Raw genomic sequence first — 20,945 nt, forward strand, 5'->3', positions numbered from 1 at the left:
AGCGTCACCCTACATTGTCTGTGTCATTCAGTGTCTCAGGGTGACAGAGAGAAGTTCCAGCAGCTCCAGCATCCAGCAGGCCGACCGCCCGCACTCGAAAACCTGACTACAAACACACACTCACATATCACTCCTACTAAAGTGACCACAGGTGTGCACATGGCAAGTATGCACACACACATATGCAAACACCTTTCTGCCCTCACCTGTCTCCTGTCAGGACTGTCTCAAACACACACATAGGAGCTTGTATATTGCACCCCTGCTCCGTCCAACCCCCCACCCCGCTCAAAGCAGCCACCCTCAGGGCTTGTGCGTGCGAATCCGGTTGTGGACTCAGCAGCCCCCATCGCTGCACCCCTTCCACTCAGGGTAGTGAGGGAAATGAAGGCTTTAGGAGTTCATTATAAAACAACAACAGCAGCAGCAGGGGATAGGCCTCCTGGGGCCACAAACTACCCCTTCTCATCCCTCCATCCTCATCTTTTTCTTTTATGTCCTTCAATATCTCAACCCCGATCCACCCTGCATTCTGCGACACACTCCTCTCTCTTATCCCACAGCTCTGCTGAGAAGAACATGGCTTTTTTTAAATACAGCATTTTATGTTGAACAAAGTTAAATATTGATCCACAATATTAAAATATGACGAGTTAATATAGTGAGTCAGTAGTCTCAGCGTATGAACTTGTTTGACCTGACGGCTGACGCATTTATGTATCACTGAACTGAAGTTTTTGTTTTCTTTATTGTCTTAGAGGGGAAATTAATATTGAAGCAAAGGGTACAAGCAAAGGTTTATATTGGTAATATAATGTTGTTATTAGATAGACAAAAACATATTGTTGCTGTCCAGTGAAAACCACGTATTTCAAAAATGTCAACTTTTCACGAGCTAAGAAAAAGCCGCTTGTTTTCAGCTTTGTGACAAATGTATTTTTCAGCCAATCCAGTAAAGTTTAAAATGGTGTTTATAACTTTAGAAGTGGAAGGATTTTCTCAACCCTTAAAGGAACACAAACTCCGTCAGTTTAGCGGAAAAATTAAAAACGCGCCAGATTTAGAGACACAGGGTTTTCATTGTGGAACGATAAGATTTTTAGTGCTGAAGAAAATATATCTTTGTTTTTGTTTTTTTTTAGCAATTATCACATTTTAGGAATCTAAAAAGAGATAAGAGATAGTAGAGTAGAAAGATTGATGATTATTCTCTCTTTTACATGAGGAAAACCTTTTAGCCTTACTTAACATTTGTCATATGGCTGAAATTAAGTGACATTTGGCTCATCTCATAGTTTTATCACGTTTTATCCTTACATTAAAAAAAAGGGCTGATTTTTGTCATGCAGTATACTCATGACACTGAGAGATAATTTGCTCCAACAATATAATATATTGTACAACCATTATAGAGATTTTTAAGGTAATTAAACTTTAAAATTGTCCTATAATTCACTGCAATACTCTGGTTGATAATCTAATAAGGAATAATAATGTGTAATCATAGTAATTAGAGAGCAACATCAAAAGCACCAGAGCACACACTATAAATACCTCATACAATAGCCCTCTGTATGCTGTGGGTTCACTGATGTTTTGCAAATGAGTGGAACGTTATGATTCACAGATAATAGCATATAAACTGCTCTCATCGTCATTCTGGGGCAATGTTACTTTCTAATGATGAATCGAGGGTCAAACGCTCTGTAAGACAGCATTCTTCTGAGTCATTGTCGTCATTATGATTGTCATCGTGGTTGGTGTGCTGGCTAGAGGCGCAACACCTGTATGCGTGTCCTCCACCCACCCCTCACCTTTTACTGGGCGCTTGAGGGTGATGCAGCCAGACCACAGTCCTTTCAGATGAAAAGGAGGGCAGGGCAGTATCAACAGGAAGTGGTTTTGCTCGATAGATGCAGGGCACAGAGTTTCAGGCAGGTGTATTGCGGTTGCGTGTGGAGTGTGCGTTCATGTGTACGAGAGCTCGGTTAAGGGTACCTGCCTGCGGCAACTGAACAAGACACAACAAACACACTGCTATTACAAATGTATGTCCATTTAATAATCTTATTTATTTTAAATAAGAAAGTAATGCAACAAGATTAAAAAAATACATTTGGAATCTGGAGATATGTATTACCAAATTCAAAAGAACTGTACAAAAATCTAAAATATGATCTTTTGAAAACTAATGCAAAGGACAGGACATAATTCTGCATAGCTCGTAAATCTTACTGATATTTGCCAAAAGATGAAGTGAGGTAGAAAAATACGATTCCACATTGTCATATGCCTGGAGCCCTGACATGAGTTGTATTCATATCGTATATATATACAGTTTAGAATCACTCAAACAAAACATAAACTGGCCAATAAAATAAACCCTTGGGTGTAACGTGCACTTTTGACTTGCACAAATGGACGCATGAGAGTTGTCTTGGATGTAAGGATAAGTGAGTAAACATGGGGATTTTCCTTGATTAGCAATTTGGGAAAATGAGGAGCACGATTAGCCCACTTCAAAGGCATTTTGGAACAAAGATGTGGCTAAATTAGACTTTGAAGACCAAATAGTTCTGGCAGGCAATTTTAAACTTGAAAGTATAGCATTGTGTGTGCTTCTATAAATAGAAGAAATACAAGAGGAGGGGTGGTATGTTCAGAAATGAAGCGTTTTTCATTCTTTTGTTTATCAAAGACACTGTTTGGTGTTTCCCTCACTATTACCCCGTGTAGTTCCCTTTGTTCTGTTGAGCAGACATTAGGCTACATGTAGAGATTTCCATAGACATTTCCATAAGAGCAACTGAAACCCAGCTTGTTTCTTTACACAATAACCCTGTTAATGCTTGTAACAATGTATATCAGTGGCACCCCTCAAAGCTTCCAGTGATTCTGTTTAAACATAAATTTAGACCAATAGATTTTTCTAACGTCTATGATTAATTATATACTTTGTATCATATGTAGCAAGAGCAACTTAAGTGCTTTTTAATCAGAAATGAACGCCTAACATTTCTCCACAGCAGACAGAAAGACAGACAGGTGGATTCCTTTTAAGGCAATTTTAGCCTTAGTGGCAATTACAAGAAGGTTAAAGTATAAAGCAGCAGTACAACAGATACAATGACTGATACAATAAATAGTCAAGTGGAAGGGGCCAACGTAATTACAATACAACAAAGTCAGTGTCAAGAGATCCCCTGCAGACGGGGGTCTGACGTCGTACTGCTGGTGACGTCCAGTCCAGTACCTGTTTTAAGAGCTCATTTCCCCTACGTCCCAGAGGAGTGGGAATTCAGTGCATCCAGCAAGAGAAAAGCAGAGTAGTTTGAAAACATCCTCACCTACAGTAAGCTGCTGCGTATCAAATCGGTGATGATTAGCAAATAACCAGCAATATTATAATGTTACAAGTGTCTATTCCTCCCCAAATCACATGCAGGCCAGACTGGAGATCTGCAAAGACACGCTCTGGTGTGAGATCCCTCAGTGAATTGTCTATAGGAGCTTATAGTTCAGCCATGTCAATACAGTATGTCTGGTCAATGATGAACTCACTTTGTCTCTCTCATATTTCTTCTCTCTTATTATTTGTTATGCGTTTTTGCAGGTGTACACCTCCTCCTCTCTCACACATGTCTGACACTCCACGTGGCAGCACCAGCGTACCTGGCAGTGGCAGGACAGGCTGGTGAGGCGCATGGCTGTGTTGTAACCACGTCCGCAGCACAGACTCTGACAACTGGTGTCTTTGGCACACGACCGGCCGCCTGTACCCGGGGAGTAGCGCGAGGGCCTGCAGAAGCTGGGGGAGTCTTCCAGGTAGACCAGGTCAGTAGTACGAAGGCTCTGGCCGTGGCGACGGGGCCCAGCGAGCTCCGTCTCCCCGGTGGCTGCGTTGGTGACACTCAGCACTCGCACCGCGGTGTCATACCTGTACTTCAGCAGCCGTCCAGTGTCATGGAAAGGAGACAGCTGCTTCCAGCAAGTCCGTACGGCACAAGAGCCGGAGACACCGTGACACTTGCAGGTTGTTTTCAGCCCACTCTTCACTGCCTGAGATGTGAGGAGAAAAAAAAGCAAGGGAGGGGGAAAAAATGCAGAGATGTCAGTTCTTTCAGTTTGATTCATTACCTGTCCTCTTATCTGGGAGGTCTATCTGGACGGAGTGAGACAGTTTCCTGCAGGCTGGGTAGAGGGTTAGGAGTGGTGGTCTGGGAACGTGCACCTTTAGCCCACCTCAGTCAAAAATTTTGACATAATGGATTGAGGGGGACTGTTCAGAATGTCGTATTTCATTTACCTCACATTTCTCACTTGGACAGCTCTTGCAATTTATTTTTTTCTCAATGTGTTGAAACTAGCTCTGTCTGCTTCTCTCCTGTCTCTTTCCTCAAGCCCGAGGCATTGGTGACAAACGGTGCAGACAGTGGAATCTCTCCACCCTGTTCTTTGTACATGCCTGCTCACGGAAAACATTGATAAGAATTTCTGTGCAAGAAGTGCCAAAAAAAAAAAAGTAGCAGCGTTTTGCCATGGTGCCCCCTGATTTAGGTTAATAGTTCACTGAGCTTGATGGTCAGTGATGAGAGTGCGATCACTCAGCCTGAGAGCTGCTGTCTTGGCGGGGGCCAGAGACAGGTCATACAGAGGGAGCCAGAGGGTACTTCTGGGTTTAAAAGTGCTGCTCAGTTCCTCCCTTTGCAGGTATGAACCCCTCAGGGGCTTCAGAGCACCATTACTGAAAGATGAGGGGGGGCGCCGACTACTTCATGTTTCTGTTAACGCGACTCGTGGTCTCTTCTCGGCCACATTGGTGTAAAGTGAGGAAAACATTTAACTCAGTAAAGATGAGATAAGACTAATGCCTTCAGTTCTTCCTGTTGTGTTGTTTCTTTCTGGCTCTCCCTAGGTGTGAGCTGCCGGAGTAGGACCCTGGGGCCTGCCATTTCAGAGCAACACAGTGGTGGTTATGAACATTAGGTGGATTTATGAAGAGCACAGTGATCCAGTAAGTGGAAAAAAATGCTCGCTCGTATATTAAAAAGAGGCCTCGGTTATAATCGTTCTCTCCGACATGAGACCTTTAATTTTCTGTAGGCCCGCACAGCAAGCTTTATCATGTCTAAGAACACCTGGCTCCAACGATCCCACAGCAGTCTTGACTCCCTGCTGCACTGCCTCACCCTCTGTCTCTTTATTATCCTCCAAGGCCAACGACGGCAGCAGATAAAGGGGCATTTGTCTGGCTGGCACTGTGAAAAATATGCAGGTGAGGTTTACAATTCTGTATCCTCTGATGGTGCTGGAGTGTGCCAGAGGTATAATTGTAGTGTAAAATTGTAGCCCAACTAATTGAGCTAAGTGTGGCTCAGGTATAGGTGATGTTTGTGATGCCTCTGGAGGCAACTGCATCATAAAGGGAAGAGGGGGCTGTTTTGCTGAACCACATCTGATGCAAAATTTCTACTCCTTTGGCTTTATTTGTTCACACTCACCCGAATTCCAACGTTGATGTTGTGGGCGTCAACTTGAGCCCTCAGGTCCTTGCTGACCTTCTTTTGGCCGAGGAACTTCTTGAGAAACTTGGTGCTATATTTCAGGTTGTCCCCGCAGACCCCCCACTGCCACGCTTCTCGATGCTGGATGCCGGGGGAGTCGTCACATGTGCACCTCTCCATTCGGCCTGAGCTGCACGCTTTGGCGAGTGCATGGGTTAGCGCCGCAGAGGACACTGCCAGTAGGAAGGCAGTCTCCTTGAATGCTGGGATAGATGTAAAAGACAGAGGAGGTGGATTAATGTTGTGTAAACATTTTTAATGTTTAAATGTAAATTTGTCTATATCTAGGACCGATTTAAAGAGCTGAATTTACAAAGCTTTTAATGCAAGAGCTATTTTTGTCATTAAAAAACGTGTTCTGAGTGCAAACTGTGTATAGCTTAAGATATTAATTAATAGTTTACAATCATCCAAATGCCTTTTGTGCCACTGAGTAAGCCTTTAAGCCAAAATGTTTACAAAGAGCTCACTACGTTGTCATGGTTTGCTACAACCTCAGCATTATTCTACAAAATGGCATGTGTAATAATTCCTCTTCTTTCCTTTTGGTTACACACTGTTATTTGCTTCACCCAGAGCCATCACCAGGGTATATTTTGATCCAATTAATTATTATTTTGACTAGGACGGATTTTCCCAGATGAAAGTGGGTAATCATGCCACCCTTTTCCTCTCTGAATGGGCGCTTTCCCGAGATAAAAATAACCACGGGGCTTGAGCACTCTCCACCGCACCACATTTCTTGGCTTTCTACTCCCTCATTACCTCCATGCTGACCTGTTCATGTTCTCCCACACACTGATATCCATATGCATAAAGCATTTTCTGTGCACAGCAGACCTGCAGAGGACTTGAGCTATATCCAATATGGTGATTTAGTATGGCATATCTTAAGTGTAGCTAATCAATGGTTGAATCAGGTCATGGAAAAAGTATTTAAGTACACTACTTTTTGAAAACTTTTCAGGGGTTGTATCAAGTCAAGGGAGTGTGCAGAACATCTTAAGTTACACACAATAAAAGAAAAAGGATTTAGAAGTGTCACCCCGTGTAATTGTTACAGACGCTTTGGTGTTACAGTTGCTCGAAGTACACAAGAATGACTGTGACTTTGAATCACATAGTCACTTTGTCACAACTCTAAAAAAATAAATGTTTTACTAGAAATCTCTCCAAATGTTAGATAAAATTAATAGAAAAGCTAATTTCTATGTTGTAAAATCAGGGCCGAGTAAGGAAATAAGGCAGCAACAATCAATACAAACATTTGATAGTCTAAAAACCATTTTGTATGTGTTTTATTATTAAAGACATAGACATAATATATTAACTGATTCTAACTGATACTATTTTTTGTGATAATTAACACGATTCTATATGGAAATGTAACTTTAAATGTTTACATTTGACCACATCCCTGTGTTTTCTGCATGGCATATGAGTCACACTATTGATTAAAAAATAAATCTATAGTTTTATTAAAGGTAGACCCAATCATGTATGATTACTGTTTCCAGTCTTGACCCAAAACGTTTGTTCTCAACATACTACTACTTTTGCTGTAGATAATCATTTGGTTTTAAGATAAATGGATGTTGCCATCAGCGTCAGGGCCATGCAGGCAGATGTGGCTCAGCACCCCATTTTAGTATCTTGCTCAGAGACACTTGAGCAGGACACACAAAAAAACATACCGCCATCTAAGTGGATGTAGATAAAAAAAAAAGGCAGCTATGCACCTGTCTCACTTGATGTAAATAAAGATTAAGACAAATAAAGATAAAATACACAAAAGGGACTGCGCAACTGGGTGGTGTCAGGTTTGAGCCCAGCAAGCCGCTTCAGATAACGGATCAACAAAGTGCTAAAACTGTAAAGCGTGTTGAAATTATATTCTTACCTCTTTTCAGAAGGCTTCCCCGGCCGTCCAGACTGCAGTTCCAGCGCTCATTCCTGAACTGATACCGACACTCCAGGAGACTGAGGCGCACCGACTCCCTCAGCGTCTCGGCCAGACCAGGCTCCCTGCGACACAGCCTCTTCTGCCGCCTGGTCAGAGTCATCTGCTCGCACTGCTTCAGGTGGGCCTTGCCTGTCGGAGGTTCATTGGAAAACGGACCTGGTAAAAACACCAAGGGTTCCCGACCTGTCAGCCTTGGAGAGGAGAGAAAAAACAAAGCCCGATGAGTTGCATTTGTGAGTTAGTCTTTGATAAATGCAGTGCATAAATGCATCTAACTTTGACATAAACTGTAGGTATACGTGGCTACTATTACGGTGAAACATTTTCCAATAAGTATTCCATCGATGCCGTTATTATTAGACCTAATAGAAACATGTGACGAATTTGTTGTTTTACGCTGTTTACTCAGTCTTGCCACCTGGAAAAAGTTAATTTACTCCGTCAGTAAAATTAAACTAAAAAATATGGGGTTTTATTTTTTTTTCTGATTTTTAACAACACTAAACAATAAAAATCCATATACATGTAAAATGAACGGTAATTTAACAAATCCAGGAAAACGTAAGAATAGTCAAATAATTCAGATTAATTTGGTTGAGATACATCTTAAATTACAACTGGTGAGGGAAATAGTATATTGCAACAAATTAGCATGACAAGAAACTGTAGCGGTTTCGAACAACACAATAACAATTTACCTAAATAGTTTGCGCACAATTACGCGTGCGTAATTTGGCTAAAGTTTGTAATGGTTGACGTTTTGATCTCCTCTAAGGGTTCAAACAACAAAGGCAACCAATAAATGTGATGAACAGAAGTAAAAAAACAAATCGGCTGACCCAAAATAAGCTGCAGTGTGCGAGAGGAGGATGCAGAGTGCAAAGAGTCGCAATAAGCAGGCGGTTCGTGGGAGCCTGGAGCGCATGGTGCCGGGTTGGCGCTGCTCTTCATCTCGCTGATTCTTCAACGGAGAAAGTCTGTGCCGTTTGGTCGGCGCACCTCTTTAAGCGGCCCCACATGTACACAGACTTTCAATCCGGTGCGACAGGCCCAGTGGTCCGCTGGGAGGCAGAGCCCTTTGCTGGAGAGGAGGGGGGCATCATCTTGCTGCACCCTCATTGGATTCTCTCATTATTGTTACTGTATATTCCCTCCCACTGTAACGCCACCCAGGTGGACGAAGCTGCAAAATGACTGGATTTACCTGCTGTGATATAGAAATCTTGAATCTTCTGGGTACCCACATCCTAGTTATGGGTACCCAGAATATTCAAGATTTTACTGAGATCAAAACTTTAAATCGTGACATTTTTAGGGAAACTTTAAAACTCCTTTCTTTGATGTTAGAGCTTTTATTTGTGGTCAGTAGGTCTCAAATCATTAAGTACTCAACTAAGGTTAAATTGTTTGCATAAATTGCCATTCTGTTGATCAGTAGTCTTAGAAATGATATTCAGCATATTTAAAAGCAGCATGGTGGTTTCATGATCAGAGCCCGAAGCTCCACCAGACCCGGAGTTTAACCAACTAGGGCAGTATACATCCACCCTGAAGTGTCCTTGACCATGGATAAAGCAAAAGAGAATTTCCCCATTTTAGACATATAAGTTATTACATTATAATCATTGCTTCTAGGCAGCAAAATCCACCAATCTTGCAAACAAATTAAAGCACGGCATTCAAGAGAACCATATGGATGAGATATAAATGATCCATGAAGCCTGAGATTAAAGGACACAACCATGCAGTATATTATTAAAGGACATATAGCCTGTTCTTCCAGTTAAACTACACACTCCATGTACTTTCAAACTTCATTGGTCCTTTAGAGAGAAAAAAACAACCATGGATAGAGCCCCATCTAGTGGATTCAATATAGAAATTCAATCTGAGATTTGAGGAGATGTAGCAGATTATTTTTTCCTTATATTTTTTTTTCTTTTCTCTTTGTAATGTATGGTGATAAAAGAGACCATAACCCAATAACGTTTCTCACTCTCCTCCTTCCTCCTGTGGGTGTTTTATGACAAGATGTATCATCTCCAAATGATATGATGCGCCACACAGTTATAATGAAGGGAGAACTTAGCTATACATCCAAACCCGTTTTGTTGTCGTAACAGGCTGTGAAAGTGTTTAATTCTGCTGGAAAGGCGTGCATTTCAACCATAGACTGTCAATGATTTCAACATGGGGGTCTATGGAGATTGACTCCCTTTTGGAGCCAGCCTCAAGTGGCCACTCGATTAACTGCAGCTGTTGGCACTTCCGCATTGGCTTCATTTCTTCAGCACCGGAGGTTCAGAGCAGATTCAGAGACGTGTCTGAGTCTTCATTTATTAAGCCTTGGTCAAGACCAGGAAGAAGGATTTAGAAGCACCAGTAAAGGTACAACTATTATTTGTAATTAAACATTTAACACTAGTTTGTCATATCCAGTTAGATATACATTTTCATTTAAATAAGTGGCGAGCAATAACCTGTTAACGTCAGTCACTGTCTTATTTGTACGTGACGGAGTATCCTATGCTGTAAACGGTAATCTAGCTAATGTTATTCTTCCTCAAATATAGCTAACGTTAACGTTAGGCTAGCTTGGGTTAACGCCTGCTTTATGGTCAGCTCACTAATTTAAATGTGTTTGCTGGCTGTGAACTCTCTTGAAAATGTAAGTTGTCTTTTTTGTAATAAATAAAGGTGTAGAAAAAAAGAACATTCCTGTTTACTCAAAGGAGTAACGTTAGCTATTAACGTTAATCGAAAGTACGTCATTTGTTTGAGAAGCAGGATGCTATCCTAGCCTCCGATGAATGAATAAAAAAATAGGTTTGTTGGGATTTCACCAATACAGAAATGAATTGTGATTATAGCTATGCTGTAACTTAAAAAAAAAAAAAAATATATATATATATATATTTTTTTAATTTATTAACATGGTTCTGCAACCCAAGTTTTTCATTATCAATTAATCTGTCAGGTTTTCTTTATATCGATTAATCACTGAATCAATGAAGTGTAAATTGTTTTGTCCAGCCAGCCTAAATTATGATATAAAACTGAGGCTGAACCCATATGTTTGGCATTTGTCTTGATACATTACTTAAATGAATAGGCTAATTAAATTATCTACATAGCTGGCAATACGTTGTTGTTGTTTTTTTCGAATAATAGACTCGTTGTTTCAGGACTACATGGTTATGATACTAAAATTGAGGCTACATTAGGACACAATGTCTGTTGACAACTAGAGACACTGTGCCTCAACTTGTTTTGCTCAGCTGTGTGGTAAATATGCAGCTCAATAGTGCAATAGAGATTAGCACCAACAAGTAAGTAAAAGAGTGCACATTCTTCAGAAACTACAACTATAGGCAGGTAGCAGGTTGAGAAAAACACAACAGAAACATGATTTACAGAACCTTATTGGTTGTCATGGAGCATAACATGACTATGAATGCAGAATTTGCTGAATGTTAAGGCGAAGAGACATACAGTATATTAGATAGCTATTTCGAACTGTAACGATTCGTCAGTTAATAAAGTAGTTGACAGTAGGCAACAGAAAATTAATCTGCAACTGCTAATTGATTAATTAAATGGAATTTAATAAATAATTTAATTACATAATTTATGTTTTCTGACTTTTGCGATAGCTATTTGTAATTTTTGACATTTTATAGACTAAATTATTAACAAACCGTAATGAAAGTAAACGTGTTGGGGAACCTAAATCACAGATTTCTGCATTCAAACTTTACAGCAAGCAAAGGCTGTCTGGTGTCAGTTGGGTTCAGTACAGGTTAAACTCAAGTCTGTGGTTCAACTGGTCTACATATGGGTCTGCATTTGTCATCCAACCTGGCTTCATGACTTTCAGTCCATGATGAAAATTTCTGTCATAATGAGGGATTTTACTTAAAGATATTGTAGTTTGAACCAGCATATTTTTACATAATTAATCTAAAAACAAGAGAGAGTGAGCACATAGGAGTATCTGCAGGTCTTGTAAAGTCTTGAAAAGCATTGAATTCAGTTTCCTTTATAAAAGGCCTTTGCAGAAAACAGTGTAGAAAAATCTAATGAACTGAGTGAATCTTTTTTAATTGGCGAATCTATCCATTTTCTGCTGCAAGGTCTAGGTTGCGTTGCTTTAATTCATTATAGCATTAGAAAATTGTTGTTATGTCCTATAGGCTGTTCTATGTGGTATTAAAAAGGTCTTCATAAGTGTTCAAAAGAAAGAAATTGAATAACCTCTATTTGGACATATGTATTATAATTACATGCACTTGTATGTAATGCTGGGGTATTTCAGTTATGTTTATGGAACTAGTACTGCATGCTGGAGTTTTGTGATGTCATGTCACAGCAGTGTCACTTAAAAAAATGTAATTGGCCAAATGGGTAGCTTGATGAACATGTGCTCAATGAAGTCACTTTACACTGCAAAAGTAGCTAACTTACCACTACTTTGATATAAAGTGCAATGGTCTGTTTTGTTTACCTCATCACTTAACCATCACCACCATCAAGCTTTTGTCAGTTAAAATGACAAACACTGTGGCGGCAGCCCATGGAAGCGGTTGCTAAATAACATTCATTCTGTGAGTAACTTGATAACAGGCTAGACAGTAAGACATGTCCGAGTTAGTAGCTACAGCTGTTGTTGTTTTAATGTGTCAAATATATTTAATCGCATTTAGGTAAATATAATTATCAGATTGGACTTGGTATTGGCCAGTATACAATATTGGAGGACTCGGATCAGAATCTTTTTTTATTAGGACATCTGTACTTAATAGGCCTTCGGAGGTGATGTTTAGTGTTGTCTGTAGCAACATTGCCAATTTGCCAGCTATCTGTAACCAACAGAAACAATCTTAAAGTCACAGGTCAGCCAACAACAAAATGAAGGTGGAACATTAACACTCAATGAATGATCTCTGTCATGGTTTACGGTTTGGTATCTATATTTTTAGAGAACTGGCCACTCGATAATATTTCTCTTTCTGCAGGTGAGCCAAGATGGGAGCTTTTGCTAGCCTGTTTAAAGGCTTGTTTGGCAAGAAAGAAATGAGGATCCTGATGGTAGGACTGGATGCTGCTGGAAAGACCACTATCCTGTACAAGCTCAAACTGGGAGAAATTGTTACCACAATCCCTACCATCGGTAAGTCCTCTCCTGCATCTTTACACGTTGTCACACTGCATGGTCTTACCACTGCCAAGTTATCAAACATATTTATCTTTTTGTTTTTCCCTTCATCCGCAGGTTTTAATGTTGAGACGGTAGAATACAAGAACATCAGTTTTACAGTGTGGGATGTTGGCGGTCAGGACAAGATCAGGCCACTCTGGAAGCATTACTTCCAAAACACACAAGGTGAGAGACTTCTCATGTTGCCAGCCCATTGTTGGTTGAATCCTCCATTACATGTGGAGACCCTTATCCACTTTCTTTATACAAACCTCCCCTCTTTTCCATTTTCAGGCCTTATCTTTGTAGTGGATAGTAATGACAGGGAGCGAGCTGGTGAGGGGAAGGAGGAGCTGATGCGAATGCTGGCTGAAGATGAGCTGGCGGATGCTGTGCTGCTTGTGTTTGCCAACAAACAGGTGAATTTGAGTCACTGTTCTGAGAAAAAATCATTATTGGGAGAACCTGACACCTATCAATTGGTCATTAATCATTGGTCACTGAACAGGGGATTGGTCCACTAACGTAATGGTATGATCAAAGGACCAACAATTGCAGATGCAGTGGTAAATTAAAGGTTAGAGAAGCAGGCTTGAGATCGGAAGGTTCAACCCCCAGACAGGCGGGATAAATCTGCGTGGAGAAAGTGAAAGAGCAGCACTTGCCCCAATTTATTAGATTTGTTTAGATATTAGAGATTTCCCGTACTGATCCTAGGGATCTGTACTGGGGCCATTTTGGGCATATTTTAATGGATTGGTATGGGCTACTCTACTGTCTTTTGTCCACCTTACCTGGCTGTCATTGCAGCCCTGCTCTCCTTTAAAACAGCCTACTGTAACACTACTGTATAACCATGAGTGTTTTTGTTGTTACAACAACTCCAACAGAGCAATTTTCTCTCTATCACCTCGTCGGTTTCAGTTGTCCTCTCCCACTTTCATATTGTATCAATAATTTGAGCTTACCGTAAAACTTCAAATAATAGCCGAGTCCCAAACAGACGCCTGTCTCTTTTAAACGCCTGGTGTGACAACAGATTTGGGTAAATAAAGGCCGGTCTCAAATAGAGGCCTGGTCTGTTTTTTTTCGTGTCGGGTTGTATTTGATCTTTTAGATAGAAGATACTTTATTCATCCCCGTGGGGAAATTCAAGGAAATTCAAGCGTCAGATCGTTTGTTCTATGTTTTGATTTGATTTCACGTGACAGACGCAACCGTTCATAAACGACTCATCACTATGGCAACATAACAAACAGGTTAACGAACTTTCTTTTAGTCTTCAGTTTTTCTTAATTCTCTCAATACCACCATGGAGACAAAAAGAAAAAAGTATGATTTGACATTTAAGCTGACAGTTGTCAAATTTGCCGAACAAAATTCGGGAGAAGCAGCAGCAAGACATTTCTCGATTGATCCTAAGAGAGTGCGAGAATGGCGTAAACATAAAGCAGAACTGTAACGTCTGTCCGAGGAAGACGACAAAAGGGCCAGACTGCGAGGTGGAGGGAGGAAGAAGGTCAGTGAAGAGCTGGAGGTGAGCGTGTGTGAGTGGATCCACAGCATGCGGGCAAAGCATCTCAGAGTCTCACGTAAAATGATCAGGGCCAATAATACGAATAATACGAATTAAAAAAAAATTAATATAATGTGGTAACCTCCTATTGTCAATTAAAGGCCTGTCTCTTATAGACGCCTGTCTCAAATACAAGCCGGTGCATTTCGGCGATTTGGGTAAATAGAAGCCCGGGCTATTATTTGAAGTTTTACGGTATAAACTTAATATTTTTGATTAAGGAGCGTACATATTTTTAGTAGCTCCTGAAAAATAAGGTGTTTTAGATTCACTAGGCTACAGGGTGTAAGATACATATTTAATTAACATTTAGGTATTATATGTATCTGTTCGGCCTCTGTATCGGCAGCCACACAATATTAAAGGACCAAATAAATGTGTATAACATTAGTCTGGAGATGTTCATAAGTCCACAGTCTTTATAGGCTTTTGCAAATTATAATAATATTGTTGAAAAAAGTTGCATTGTTAACATTTTTTAAAAAGATGGATAAGAGCACTGATACAGATACAGAATGTCATATCAGTATTCTGCTAAGGATATTAATGCACTAAGCAATTGGTGATTGTAATTGGCCTTAAAAGATACAGATATAGAAAACTATTAATCATTCATTTTTACAGACTATCCCATCCATGTAATAAATAAGTACAAGAGTAACGACAACAATCAGCATCTACATCAACATGCCTGTGACAACAAGAGCATAGATCAGCGATTTGTGTTCAGTAGCCTAATGGCTGAAGGAATAAAAGAATTTGCATACCGATTAGTTTTCTCTGCAGGAACATAATAGCGCCGACCTTATGGCATAACTAAAAATTCACTGAAAAGGGCATGGTCAGGTTGAGTTAATATTTTATCAGCTTTCTGGACCACTTGCACCTTCCACAGAGAGCTGAGGTTTTTCTGCTGGACTCCATTGATCTTGGAGCAGACCTTTTTGGACCTCGGGGAGCCGACTGATCAGTCTGACTGCCTTTTCTGCCGACAGTCGGCCGTCGGGTTGGTGTGTCAGGGCCTTAAAGTCTGTGTTCTCATTCATTCAATTTCAGTTCCCAGGTATTTGTATTCAAGAACGATTTGTACATCTCCATCATGTATGATGCTTGCTTCATGTTCAACACCGCCTTTTTCTGAAGTCAATTATCAGTTCTTTAGTTTCCGTCACATATAGGTCTAGACAATTTTTCGTCGCACAATTTGACGAATGCAGGTAGGGCAGCACCATGATCAGATTTGTGGCCATGAGGGAGAGACAGCAGGGCGGTGTCCTCAGAATTTGATGAGGTAACCTTCCTGAGAGCACCTGCAGCTGTCAGTATACATGATAAAAAGCAGGGGGGTAAGAAAGTGATCTGTGCATACCTTAGCAGGGAACGTTGGTTGCTTTTTTGTCTTGTCGTTAATAAAGTGTTGTGTTTTCAGGACCTGCCCAATGCAATGAATGCAGCTGAGATCACAGACAAGCTGGGCCTACACTCCCTGCGCCATCGCAACTGGTATATCCAGGCCACATGCGCCACTGCTGGGGATGGTCTTTACGAGGGTCTCGACTGGCTTTCTAACCAGCTAAAGAAAGCAAAATGATCCATCACTCCACCTCCTGTCTGTCCTCTCTGTCTGCAGTGTACTGGTTCCTGGTCTCATTCTCTCCTTTTCTCTTTTTCCTCTGAAGTGTTGGACCTTTGGCCAATGCTATCCCTGCATCTGTGTACTGTAGGTGTGTGTTTTTTGGATATGTGAGTGGGAGCAGCCATGTTGGGCCTTGAACACCGTTAACTCTCAAGCATCTCATTCCTCCAGTGTCGGCCATCCAAAGCCAATGGTCTCCACAAAGCAAAGGACACAGGATGTTGAGTCCTGCGTAATTTTGTTTTTTAAATCTGCTAGTGACATTAAGGCCTTTTTGAACTGTTTATTCACCTTGCAAAGAAGACACACAGTATACCACAGTGTCATGTTTGATACGGTAAAATATCCCACATCCCAGATCAGTTCACATTGTTTTGAAAATTTTGAGTTTTGGTGGATTTAAGTTGATTTTGACTGCTACAGTGAACACTGGATACTTATTTATTTTCTCTCTTTCCTAAATGTTTGAATCCCCCAAGTCTGTATGCTGTTACGGTCAGAATGTATTCGGCTTCTCTGTTTCTGAAGAGAAGTTGTTGAATCATTTCTTCAGTTTTTAAATTGAATTCAGTGCCACCTCTAAATGTTATCCCTCTTATGGCAATAACCTGATATATATTTACATGTGGTCTTGTTTTTTACACACACAGCATTAAAAGATCCATCAGGACTGGGTCTAGTAAAGGCAATAAATGTTGCAGTGTATGTTTACATATATGGAGGTGTGTTGTGTGTAGCTACTACATTGTTGGTGGATGTGTGTATCCTTCCGGTGCTGTTTGGGTTTCAGCCTCGTCCAGTTACTGGAACGGTGAGGCCTTTTGTTTTTTGGATTTTCTCCCACTCTCTTTTATTAACTGGTAGTCTTATTTTCTATTGTATATATTTCTTTGTGACCGTTTTCTTTTTTTAATGTTTCTGTTGATGCACAGACAACCTGGTTTACTTTGGCATGAGCTGACGTGCCAGGTGTGCAAATGCTCTAAGGACCAATTGTTTTGATTCATAAAGTGCCCATTGGGTTTGGTTCAGTTTTTGCTTCACCTGCAGGGCATGAGTTTTCCCACCTGTGGTTTTCTAGAGCACACACAATTGTCTTTGATTAAAGGTACAGTTGAATTGGAATTGTTTTCTCTGGTCCCCTTATGTATCAGCACTGTAAATGCTTCCATGATGCTTCAGGCTTTATTCCCCTGGAGTTATTTACATGATGTCCCTGTAATGCCATTTGCACAACCTCAGCAACTTGCACAACACAGGCCTATGTGAAGACAGTGGCTTATCCATCAGCCTTTGCAATGAACCCATAGACAATAACCCTTCCCATCGCTCTCCAACAGCACACATGCAAATGTACAAGTATGAAAGTAAAACTGATGCCAAAGGCTACTGTGATTAATTAGAAACCAATCTTGAACTGTGCACACCAAGGTCATAATATCACACTGACCTCCAAAGGAAAATTAATTTTCCCTTCTGTTTTTCTAGGACTAGGCTTTTAGTTAAGTTTTCTTGGGATGTTAGAATAGCCAATCGACTATTCTTTTGGGGTTTTGTTTGTCCTTACGTTGGGGTATTTCTTAAACATCAGTAGAGTTCATAGGATAAGTGATTAGGGCTGGGTATCATTAAAAAAAATTAAATACCAATACCGTTACTTTGATACCGGTTATTTTTTTCGATACCAATTTTATAAAACAAAAGGAATTTACAACATTACACATTATGGCACACATCTTTTTATTTTTCAGCTACGATATTTGCTCCTTAGGTATTGAAATTGGGTATTGAGTGACAAGGCATTTTTTGATACTCGATACTATAGAGGCAATTCAGTCGGTGCCTAAAAAGTATTGAATTCAGTACCCAGCCAAGTGATGTGATCTGGTATACAACAAGAAATACAAATGTATAATGTATAATATTTTGTCAGAAAATGTATTTCAATGGTATGTGTATCATCCACATACCATTGTTCAGATGTGAATATTCACTTTTCAAGGAAGTTTCACAAATGACAAGGTATGTGCATATGTTTGTCTGGATAACCTTATGTTTTTTTAAAGCTTGTAACATTTGATATAATAATAATAAAGAGATCTCTATTGTACATCTGCTTTACTGGCATTTCCATTGGAATAACTTGGATCATTTCATGGTATTCATATGAGAATTAAATGCCTCACAGATAATCCTTTCAAATTCCTCTATAGCAGCCAAAGTAAAGTTCACATAAATAACATGATAGTGATAGTTTAATTAGGGGCAAATCCATTATGAATTTATGAGAAGACTTAGGTCACTGTGCAAGACATATAACCGCTCAAAAAGAGTGAGAATTCAGAATATGAATCCTTTTTATTTTGTAAACCTGCCAGCATGTTTTATTGTTGAGTGTAGATTAAATGAGCCATTTTGTCCGACATCCACTTTTTTTTTGACAGATGTCAACAATGTGAGTTGCCTTTCAGGTCGTGTTTTCCTGCTCTGTAAAATGTACAGACATGTAAATCCGCCACGCCATCCTCAATGTGTCACCCATCAGTCAACAGGGTCAGAACACAGATCTGTCCTCTTCAGGCCATATCATGTTTGTTCAGAAAAATTGTTTCCAACAAGAGCTCTGTTTTTGTTTGTCTGATTTCTTTTCCCTGACAAGTCGAGATGATTTCATAATTCAATATATCCACAGTTACATGAAGAAGTTACAAGAAGATAATCTGGCAGCATCTAAAGCTTTAAAAATAATTATCTACCACCGCATCCTCTCACTCTTAATTTAATTTTCCTTCCAGTGTGCAATCAGCAAAAATTATGACCTTTGATGAACTAGTTGTGAATTAGTTTCTTAAGGTATAAGATCCAACATAGTTATTCTGCTTTGACGGTGAATAAACAATGGGTATGTGGCTTGAAAAAAATACAAAGATGTTCTGTTTCCAACCATCTTATTTCCAGTAGACTTGTAGTGAAGAGGTGTTAACATGAGTGTTACACTGCCAACACATCTGATTAGGTGAATTCCAATTTCTAAAAGAGTCTGATGAATAAAAGTGGGCAGTATCAGTGAATCTTTTTCCTTTTCCTAGGCGCACACTCTAACAAAGACACCGGATATATATATATATATATATATATATATATATATATATATATATATATATATATATATTAACCTTTTACAATGTATCTGTATCTAGGATCAAACTGATGTTCCCAACAGCTCTGTGTGATCATTTAAGAATCACTTCTTCATTCAAGCCACTTGCCTAGACAATGCTTTCAATTAAAAAAATAAATCAAAGAAATGTCACAAGCAATTAGTTACAGAAATACACATCTTTTTAAATGGAAAATGTAATCTAATATTGCATTTCCTGACTGTAACCACTGGAGGGCAGTGAACACTCATGATTCTAAATACACAGGTAATTTGAGTCTATGGTAAATTGAGAGAGGAGACCATGGATGTTTGTGCATGTTGCTTTAATGCTTTAATGTGACTTGCACCTACGATACCACGACACATCCCTCGTGTGTGTAAACATACTTGGCAATAAAGCTTTTCTGATTCTGATTCTGATTCTGATGGAGGAGACGCTACATTACCGGTATGTACTTTCAAAATAAAGCAATCAAAAGAGGAAAAGGTGTTCACCGGAAGTGTATACTATCATATCTGCCTTGACTTGGCCTTGTATGAACATCTTTAACAAGTAGGCTGATTTCCACACCAGAAAACAACTCTTACTGATAGAATCATTACCAACAGGGGTGCAACTACCCAGTGTCAGAGGGGTATGCAGCAACAATTTTGGTGTCCCCCCCAAAACAAATCATGTATGGGCTTTAAATAATAAAGTTAAAAAGTTTATTTTAAAGTATCATACAGCCACTGTAGGCCTACCATAATTAGAAATAATGATATTGTATATATGTACATACAGTACATATATATATATATATATATATATATATATATATATGTACATACATATATATAAATATGGGCTCAACATAACTATTTAATGCCACTTGTCACAACCAAATTGTGAAAAGTGGCAACCTAATCATCACCCCTGATTGTCCCCGTGGCAACCACATTATTGTAGCCCACTTTTTCTTGTAGCCTACTGAATTTTCATTACAATAAATAAATCATCATTGATGGCATTCGAGCATATGCATTGCGGATGTTTAAATTTGCGTTCTGATTTGTTTACTACGTCCCCGCTGTCAGACATAGGCTAATTGTTATATTTTCCATCTCTGTCTACACTATTTTTCCCCAAAAAAGGACACAGTGAATACGTTGGAACAGAACTTCAAACCATACTGGTGTTGTGTGGTCTAACTAATAGAACTCCTACCTGATGTCATCACTGGTCTCATCTCTACTTGATACCATCGCCGACCTCATATCTGTCTTATTCACTCCGTGCCTGTGTTCTTCTCCACTAAGACATATTGTCAAACAAACATTATGTAATTGATTTTCCATATTAGTTTTTCCATATATTAATAATATTAAGAAATGAATCTGTTGGTATCAAGTGGCTCCCCCTACACATTCCACCTAATGTTAGACCTACCTGTTGCCTTCCCTGTCTTCCTGATCCAACATCCTCACACCTGAATGAAATGAACTCACTGGTAAATATAGCAGCCTAAATTCAATTCTTAAATCAGCCTAATGATGGCATCAGATAAGGGGTGTCCCCCTTTTCCCTCTTTCTTTTTCTATTTTTAGCCCCCAACAGCTTTTTTGCTTTATCCATCTTTTTCCATAGACGACAACTCACTATAGGCCTACTGTAGGCTACCTGCTCGCTCAGCGCTCACAGCGCTCAAGACCCGCCCTTCAATAGCCCGGGTTTATATACTGTCTATGGGGGGTCTTGGCATGGCCATAGTAGGGAGCGCCCCCCCCCGCACCCTCTTCTACAGTATGTCAACATTCTATGATGGAATCTTCTGAGATAGGGCGCCTAGTCTAGCCTGTTAGTCCT

At 39.9% G+C, this 20,945-nt stretch overlaps 2 protein-coding genes across 2 annotated transcripts; one reads left to right on the forward strand and one right to left on the reverse strand.

Annotated features, from left to right (window-relative positions):
• Positions 1 to 2,654: 2,654 nt before the first annotated feature.
• Positions 2,655 to 8,589, reverse strand: wnt9b (wingless-type MMTV integration site family, member 9B). The gene is made up of 4 exons (XM_039824052.1): positions 8,367 to 8,589; positions 7,465 to 7,718; positions 5,502 to 5,767; positions 2,655 to 4,059 (listed from the first exon to the last, which is right to left on the reverse strand). The coding sequence occupies exons 1-4, from the start codon at positions 8,450 to 8,452 to the stop codon at positions 3,598 to 3,600; spliced, it is 1,068 nt and encodes a 355-aa protein (XP_039679986.1). The 5' UTR covers positions 8,453 to 8,589; the 3' UTR covers positions 2,655 to 3,597.
• Positions 8,590 to 9,764: 1,175 nt separating this feature from the next.
• On the forward strand, positions 9,765 to 18,046 carry arf2a (ADP-ribosylation factor 2a). Its single transcript, XM_039824054.1, has 5 exons — positions 9,765 to 9,915; positions 12,543 to 12,697; positions 12,800 to 12,910; positions 13,019 to 13,143; positions 15,730 to 18,046. The coding sequence occupies exons 2-5, from the start codon at positions 12,553 to 12,555 to the stop codon at positions 15,889 to 15,891; spliced, it is 543 nt and encodes a 180-aa protein (XP_039679988.1). The 5' UTR covers positions 9,765 to 9,915; positions 12,543 to 12,552; the 3' UTR covers positions 15,892 to 18,046.
• Positions 18,047 to 20,945: the final 2,899 nt, after the last annotated feature.

Source organism: Perca fluviatilis, chromosome 15 (assembly GCF_010015445.1).
Source record: "Perca fluviatilis chromosome 15, GENO_Pfluv_1.0, whole genome shotgun sequence".
NCBI classification, from domain to species: domain Eukaryota; kingdom Metazoa; phylum Chordata; class Actinopteri; order Perciformes; family Percidae; genus Perca; species Perca fluviatilis.